A 9042-nucleotide genomic window follows, 5' to 3' on the forward strand; every position below is an offset into this window, starting at 1 on the left:
GCAAGATTAATACGTATCCACTAGAGGGAGCACTACATTGTTCCTCATGTTGTGTTTCTTTTATGTTAAATTCATAAAGTAAAACTGCTGAACTGATAGAGGGAGTTTGCTAAAAAATTGGAAAGTTTTGCCAATTTAGAGATGAGTGGTTTACATTAGGAAGTGTGAAATGTGATTTATACATTTTCTACTGAATAGATTTTGTAACAAAAAGACAAATTTCAAAATTCAGAAAGATCAACGATATATTTGGTTTATAATAATAGTAATTTCTTACACTTATATAGCGCTTTTCTGGACACTCCACACACTAGCTATTAGTGGGGAGGAGAACAGAGTGATGAATTCAATTCATAGATTATTGGATTATTAGGAGGCCATGATTAGTAAAGGCCAATGGGACTCCACCCCACTCTTTTCAAGAAATGCCCTGGGATTTTTAAGTACCACAGAGAGTTACGACCTCATAAAGCTTCAAGTTTTACATCTCATCCAAAGGATGGCACCTTTTTATAGTATAGTGTTCCCACCACTATACTGGGGCATTAGGACCCACATGGACCGCAGAGTGAGCACCCCCTGCTGGCCCCACTAACACCTATTCCAGCAGCAACCTTAGTTTTTCCTGGGAGGTCTCTCATCCAGGTACTGACCAGGCTCTCTTCTGCTTAGCTTCAGTGAGCTGCTAGTTGTGAGTTGCAGGATGATATGGCTGCTGATATTTGTCTAATACCCTCGTAAAAATAATTTCAGGGTTTAATATATTACAAATTGTCAAATTACAGGAGATGATGTTTTCATTGATGGGCAACATGGTGGAGCAGTGATTAACATTGCTTTCTCTCAGTGCTTGGGCCATGGATTTAATTTCTTAGGTGCTATCTGCATGGAGTTTGTATATCCTCCATGTGTTTGCTTGGGTTTTTGTTGAGTGCTCTGGTCTCTTCTCACAGTCCAAAAACATACAGGTAGATTAATTGGCTTCTGGAAAAACTGGCTCTGGTGCGAGTATGTGCATGTTTTTCTGTGTGTGCCCTGCATTGGACTGGTGTCCCATTAAGGGTGCACCCTGCCTGACAAGCCAAGATAGTCAACCGGCTCCCCTGCAACCTTAAATTGAATAAATCGGTTAGAAAAATGATGGATGGATGTTTTTGTAGACAGTCACTACACTGATTCATGGGACAAGTCTATCAGTGTATCCAGTAATAATACAATTTGGAACATGAATTTTGGACACTCTCTGAGTATTTTCTTGGCTTATTCTTCATGGTGCCTATAGCTGTCCTGAAATACCAAACTATACTTATAACAAGAGGAATAAATGTTATTTGTTAAGCATCTGTCACACTGTCACATTTGTTAAGCACCAAGGACACTGTACATATTGATAAAATAAAGAAAGGAAAGCAAAAGTATTATGGATAGATTGTAGGGCAATCATACATAGTTCCTGGAATGCGATGCTCATGGAGGAAATAAAATATAGAAAGTGCTCCTGCACATCCTGATCTTTCTTTAAAGGAGCTCACCAACTCAAGAATGTGTGGAGGCTATCTGACTAAGAAACCGCAGTTACTGCACACGGACCATTTCTGCAAAGTCGAATCTTTATTTTGTTTTATAATGAAGATAACAGTCTGAAGCAGAATATAATGTCAGTTGGAAGAAAAAAGAAACAGAACCTTTACATTATGTTTACCACAGTAATGTATGTATACACAAACACAAATATTACGTAATATTCTAGAAAGATTTAATAGAAAGACTTACAGATTGGATAATATATCTCGCTTTAATAACAGAAAAGGTTATAGTGTAATCTTCAGACTATAGGGCATTGAGTCATTTGTCAGAATTAAATAAATTCCAGAAAACAAAAGGATATATTTACCCACACCTGTGTAGTTAGTATTTTGTGAACCCTCCTCTGACAAATATACTACTAAATATACTTTTTGGTACTGAAACAATGCCACCTGTAGTGTGATATGAGGTTCTGAAACTTCTGAAGGTGGATTTCTTTTGTCCATTTCTTTAGACAAAATTAAACTAGATCTACTAGTTTATTTGGGTTCCATTTGTGAACTGTTGTTTTGTTCAAAATACTTTTTTTTCAAATCAGTTTGAATTGAGATTTTGGAGACTAAGAAGGCTAGCTTAAAACATTTCTGTTGTGTACAGTTAACAACTTCTTTGTTAATTTGGGTTCATGTTTTGGATCATTGTCACACTGGAATGCTATGTTGGAGCCAGGTGTGGAGCCAAATTTTCCTGGTACATGATGGAATTTATGATTGAAGGCTCAAAGTATCAAAGATACAAAATAAATCCAAAACATAGTAGGTCCCTTTAGATTTCACAGAGGTTTTTTCAGCATGAGCTTCCTCAAACATGATGCAAAATGTAATACTGATGACATGTCCAAGAAGTAAAATTATCATATCCTCTGTGCATAAAGACAAGGTTCCAGTTGTTATCCATGGTTTGGCAAATTCAAGTTGCCTCTTTTCATGGTTTATAGGAGGAACTATTCTTCCTCCTCCTGACAGGGCTGCAACTATACTAGTAGCCTTAAATTTCATAATAATGAATACTGCAGTGGAATGTGATAGATTCTGATGTGGCACGTTCTTTAGTTTCATACATTTCTGAAATGTTGCTACAAACAAAACTTTGCTTCATCTGGTACCCACTTTAAGCATAACAGTCTTGGTATATATTGAGGGCCACGGTGAGGAAGCGAGGAGAGAAGCATATTGTTAATGAAAACATGTTTTCTTTTCTCTTTTTATTGCTTAATCCATTACCTTTCATTTCTGAGTTCTCAGGAAACTAAACCAACTCCTTTGGATTAAAGAATTACAGTACATGCCTATAGTTCATGGAGCTAATAGTGCTAGTAAAGTTCATTGTTACTGTAGGATTTTATGCGACTCTTATCAGAACTTTTAAACTGTCTAATCTTTCTTCCACCTCTTATGTTTCAATGACCGTTTAAAAATAAAAGGCATCATGTAAATAAGACTATTTTCTGAGTGAAACATTTAGAATTTGTCCCCTTTGTTTCAAACTGCAAACTTTCCCCTCTGTGTTAATTACAGCTCAGTCTGTTAAACTGTTGAACTGAAATTAAATTGATCTAACTGAATACAGCTATATGTAAGTGTTCTCATAGGACTCAGGATCTGATGCTGTTTGGGCAGGGATCCAACAAAACAATTAACCATCTCTTCTGTCCATGGGAATTTTTGCTTTCTATCTCATTAATGACCATCCTCCTACAGCACAACATTTTACAGATCCCAAGCAGTCACGCAGCTGTCCCTGGGTAAGGCATCCAAGTTTATTTTCTCACTGGTGGTCTGGCCAGGATGATGTAGCTGCTTGCCACATCGTAGGGTGATGTATAGGGTGTGGAACTTACAACAGGAAGTTCTGAGCTGAATGTACTGTATCTCACAACATTCCTAGGTTCTCACTCTTCACTGTGGAAACTTTTCACAGAAATTCAAAGCCTATGTGACATTTCCAAAACCCTCTGATGTAATCATATTGCTCATCTGGCGTTACGATGAGAAATTATGCCACTCATAAATGTGTTACTGCTCCTTTACTCATTCGGTGGACACCCAGATCCAGTGTTTCACCACAGTCTGATTCACCACAGTAAAATATCTTCACAATTGTACTGTTCAATAATTAACTCATTAATCCAATTCATTTTCACACCAAATCATCTTAATATTCAGACACTCAAATAATGAACTATTAGTGAACTATTATACCTCATGAACTAATCTATTGTTCTTCCTGACAATGTTTTTTGGGCATATCTTGAACTTGGCAGCCATGACAGCCACATGTTTTGATATAGCCTTTATGACTGTACTTTCGAAAAGAACAGCCATTGGGTGGTGTCCACAATACTGAAGGAAAAGTATTATTTACAGTATATGGTGCTTCAGGGAACTGAATTAGAAGAATACTTTTTACAAAAGTAAACTTTTATAGATTGTTTTAACTTTCTCTGATCTGTCTTGTCTGAAGATATTTGAATATTATCTGCAGGAATGGAATGCTTAAAATTACTTTTTTTACTCCCTTCATGAAGATGCACTTCTTGGAAAACCTACCAAGGTACTCAAAGTAAACTGATATTACACAGAAAATCTTAAATCCTGTTGAATTAATGAGAAAACCCACATAACTATGATGCTAAAACATTTCTGTACCATTTTGAGTTTTAAAAGGCACTGGTTTAGTCAGGAGTACTAGGCCGCAGGATTTGTAAAACATTTATGATTTCTTTATTAAGGTTGGTAATATATATATTTCCCAAGACAATACTCTGCAAATGACCTTTTTCCATCTGCTAAATAGTATAAAAAGCCAGCCATTTGGTATCCAGATAAGGATAATGGCACTTCTGTGTCTTCAAGAGGCCTGGCAGAAATACCAGATTAATTGAAGTTACTGAAACAGTTTTACAAACCCGAACTTGTTGGTAATAAGAAAAATTACAAAACACATTTTAAGGCTTTCACACTTACTTATTGCTTTGTTTTGCTGTTTTGTTTCTTATTTCTACATGTTTCAGTTCCACAACACCTTGCTGTATTAATAGTTTAATTCTTTAGCACAGCCTATGTAATCTCATGATTATTTTAAAACTAAAGTAATGCAACCTTTAAGCAACTTCTCTAAGCATTTCCTCAGAGAAAAATGCAAGATGTGTAATATCAAAAACTTATGACATTTTATTGATGTAATGCGTTTTTACATTTTAGAATACCAAAGATCAATGTTTTTTATAAATGCTTTTAAAAAATGTCCTATTTAATTTAGGTACTTTACATATGTTAACCTTTAATTAAGATATATTTATTTCAAATTCTAACTTTTCTGATTCTAGATGTATTCCCATGGCTAAGATGCACATATAAGTTTCTGAAAAATGTTCAATAGTACTTTGTTGACAGATGTTTTTGCAAAAAGAACCAGTTAACAGTCAATAAATTATTAAATGTATTGTGAATGATTTTTCAGTGCAGCCCTTGTGTTCAAAATTGTTTAGAATATTATTCAGGAATTCGTACTTCAGAATGTTTGTTTTTTTAACTGTCGACGGCAGAAAATGCGTATCCAATTATTTTCTAACAGTAGCAGCTAATTGGGGTTGAAAAGATGGAAAACAGAATATGTGAGCAAATTTAATATAATACTAACACGTATGGAGGAGTATCTCCTACATATTTATATATGAATAAACATGCCTTCTTTTTAGATTCCTACTTTAGAAGTTCAATTTACTTTGCGTAGGCTATTTAATAGGCTGCACGATAATTTGCCGACAAAGGTTTACTGAATATCTATGTTTGTTTGTCGCTATAAATCCACGGTCTAGGGAGTAACCTTCTGCATAAATAACTGTCTGCATTATATAAACAGTGCGGTCATAACCCTAAGATTTAAACAAATGTGTCAGATCTGGTGCGTACTAGCTCAAAACTATAATATTTGGCAGCTGAAAACATACCAGCTTTTAGCACTTTTTATGTCAGCTTGCGTATACCAGTTAATAAATAAGCAAGGTCCACGTTTTCTTTCTAATTCTTCCAAAGGGTATACTTTTTCGAACTTTTGACGATATTGCATACAAGCGGAACTTAAAGAACAACAAAGTATTGTGATTGTTCTTATTGATGATTACAGTATTATCAATACCACAATATTTCTACTTTATGTTCATATAAGGAAAAAATATTATTCGAAGGTATTTCTACCACATGTAAAACTGTTACGCTTCCTGGCGGTTAAAGTTACATTTATTAATTAAACCCATTTATTTTTTATTCGGAAATGCAGAAGTTGAAACTGATAGCATGTGTTTGTTTGTTTTTTACGAAGGAACTATTAGAACAGAATCATTAGTTTGTTTAAGCGAGTTAAAAACAATAAACAACGTTATCGGTTTCTTCTCTGTAATTGGTTTTGGTGTCTTTTTCCCTATAGGTGATTTGGAGACTCTATATTTTGTAACCAGCGATTTCAGAAAGAACACTAGAATATTCTTTTCACTAGCAAAAAGCAATAATGAAATGCATGTGGATGATTCCGAATATTTGAAAATGTTTATTTACAAGAATTATATAAAAAAACGCGGCTGGAAAAAATATAGTTATGTCTTCTTTTGTACAGCAATGACTATCAAAGTCACCTATAGATGTATTTGCAGCTATATGACAACAAACTCTTTATAAATCATTTTAGCATGATACAAATAAAACATTAAACAGCACTTGAACCAGCAAGGCGAACATAAAGTCAGCATACTTTAAATAACTTGTTTTTCCAGAGGAATGAATTGAAGATTTGGTCCCCTCTCGTGTCTTAATTTGTAAAATATCTTCTTAAGAGCAAAAGTTTTTCTCACATTTCTTTTCTTTTTGAAGCCCATTTTAGACATGTCCAACCGTCGAATCAAGAGGCTGTAGTTCCACACAATCGTGATGTATTCAAAACTTCTTTCAGTTCATTTTCTGGTTTTCCAGCAACCATGAAGGGCCATGTCTAAAAAATAATAATATTAATGAAATACAAAACAAACTGCAACATTGTTTCCGTTTTTATACGTTTTCTTTTTGCACTTCAACTACACCAAAGTGAATTCAGTATATCGTAAGCTACAATGTGGCAACGGTGTTACCCACCACATACAGAAATACAAAAAAAAAGAATACTTAGTGACAAGATTTAGATTAGTGAAATGTATTTTTTTTCATAGTGTTTTAAAGATAATGCAGGCTACTGCGTTACAGAACCGGGAAGGATGTCCATCTTTGATTATGATCTGCGGCACTATATGGATACAGAATAGCATAGACATGTACAGTATGTTTTGCGAGCTCTAAACAGTTACGCTACTTCAGCATGACATTTTTAAATAGTTTTTATTTGGCCTTTGCCTGCGTGGTAGGGAGCAAGTCAGTGCAAATGTTTTCTCAAGAACCGACAATCCTCGGAGCAGTTAAAAACCGAGAAAGAAAAATGGTATGAGTGGATTGCTTGAAAAAGAAGGAAACATCTATTCTCATTACTCCTTTTACATAAATGAGAGTTGGGTATAGACAACGAAATTTCAACAACAAAAGAGAACCACGGTTTTTGACTAGATTTTAGAGATCCAGCGCAAACACAATTTCTTTAGATTTTCAATCTAAATGAAATACAGCATGTAGAATTACATTTTATGTGCTTTCAGTGAAAGCTTAAGGTAGCTCCTACTTACCAAATTGACTGGGTGTATGTACCCATTGTCATACTTATCGTTGGCCAGGATTTGTCTCAAGTGGGCTATATAGCTTGATGCCAGTCTCAGGGTGTCCAGTTTTGATAGCTTGGTGTCCGGCGGTACCCACGGTAAAGTAGTCTTCAGCCTGGAAAAGGCTTTACTCAAAACGCGCATCCTGGCCCTCTCCCTGGCGTTGGCAGCGTTTCTCTGAACCTGTTTACCCTCATGCGCCACTCCATTCAAAGAAATTTTCCTGGACGATGCTTTTCGCTTTTTTCCTGAAGCGCCCCTAGCCTTTGTAAGCGAACCACTCTCACAGTTTGAGCTCTCCTCTGTACTTTCGTTAGAGGTGCCTGAGTCTTTGCCAGACCCCAGTTTGAGGATGTCACACTCGGCCAGATCTGTTTCATGAAGATCGTCAACGTCACTGATGGATCCCGTGGACATTTTCACAGCAAAGCTGTCCTAACTAGCTGCACGGTAAATCTGTGTTGCTCAAAGGACGAAGGATGGTAAACCGGTTTTGCTCTGGAAACCATTCATGAGCAGTGTTTAAAATAAGGCTCTGGAAACCTCTTTTTGCGAACTGTCAATTTATCTCAGATGTGCAGGGGCGTGACTACTAGTGAGGGGGTGGGTGCCAAACATACAGTATGTATTTCTCAGGACAGATAGGCTGCCTGTTGCACGAAGTTGCACGAAAGAAAACAACAACAGAGAAACAATGCTAATTTGAAATTGTAAGTAAATAATGGGTTATTAAGCAACACGTGTTTGAAAATAACAGATCTCAACAGGGCCCCAAGGCACTGGAATCGAACTTGTAGGAACGAAAATACTGTTATTTCTTTATAAACATGCATACTGTAAGGCTTTTCTGAATATCCCAGATACAATTCAGAAAACGATTACAATGAAATTCATAACACTTTTAATATGGCTTCCTCTGTAAAAAAAAAGAATGACATTTTTTTGTTATTAAGAGAATAGCAATAAGATATGTAAAATGACGTAAATGTTATTAAAAAATCAAAAAGCTTACGAAAAGACTAAATTCATGCATGGATATAATAAACGATAACGATAACTGATCGATCAGTTCACCCAGAAAAAAATATTTCTGTTTTGTTTTTAAATTCATTTTTTGGATGAAAAAATATGATTAAATGAAATGATTAATTCAAGTAAATGGTTACGACATTTAAAAAAATAATCAAATTTTATTGTTTGTTTTTATCGTATTTTCTATAATAAACAATGTTCCATGCATTAAGTAACTAATTTTTAGCTTTTTCTAATTATGTATTTCCTTCTTCTAACTGATATGGATTATTTACTGTATATACAGTATTTGTTTTAAAATATTGAGCTCACATCAAGTATGTGAAGTTAACGGTGCTGCAGTAACTGAACATAACCTAGTATCCAAGTCCGCTGCGTTTCACAGATTGCAAACTGCAAAAATGTCGGCATGAAACCTATTAAAGAGATGTAATAATAATACGTTGCTCCTAGAAATACTCTTAAATATACTCTTACCTCCTGCACTGAGTGCACTTAAGTGACCAAGTATCAAGGTACTTTTTTGCTTGGGATGGTTTTGCCTTACAGAGCTTGAAACACCTGTTCATGGTAGATTCGTATTTTTTTGTCTTTCTTTAGCCTAAAATATGTTTTAGTTCTTCCGACAGTAGGATCAGAATATTGGGAGGAATTTCAGGAATCTTTGCATGCGTACTGTTAACAAC

General features: G+C 35.3%; 1 protein-coding gene across 1 annotated transcript; it reads right to left on the bottom strand.

Moving 5' to 3' along the window:
• Window positions 1-4553: 4553 nt before the first annotated feature.
• Window positions 4554-7856, bottom strand: tcf21 (transcription factor 21). Its single transcript, XM_006625826.3, has 2 exons — window positions 7292-7856; window positions 4554-6573 (listed from the first exon to the last, which is right to left on the bottom strand). Exons 1-2 carry the CDS (start codon window positions 7739-7741, stop codon window positions 6484-6486), a joined length of 540 nt encoding a protein of 179 aa, XP_006625889.1. The 5' UTR covers window positions 7742-7856; the 3' UTR covers window positions 4554-6483.
• Between the last annotated feature and the right edge of the window lie 1186 nt (window positions 7857-9042).

Source organism: Lepisosteus oculatus, chromosome 2, assembly GCF_040954835.1.
Source record: "Lepisosteus oculatus isolate fLepOcu1 chromosome 2, fLepOcu1.hap2, whole genome shotgun sequence".
NCBI classification, from domain to species: domain Eukaryota; kingdom Metazoa; phylum Chordata; class Actinopteri; order Semionotiformes; family Lepisosteidae; genus Lepisosteus; species Lepisosteus oculatus.

What these genes read in the sequence shown, in the direction of transcription:
- tcf21 (XM_006625826.3), bottom strand. Translation starts at nt 7,741, where the DNA reads ATGTCCACGGGATCCATCAGTGACGTTGACGATCTTCATGAAACAGAT. An exon ending in ACATACACCCAGTCAATTTG is followed by an intron (nt 6,574 to 7,291) that starts GTAAGTAGGAGC and finishes ATTATTTTTTAG; the next exon opens with ACATGGCCCTTCATGGTTGC.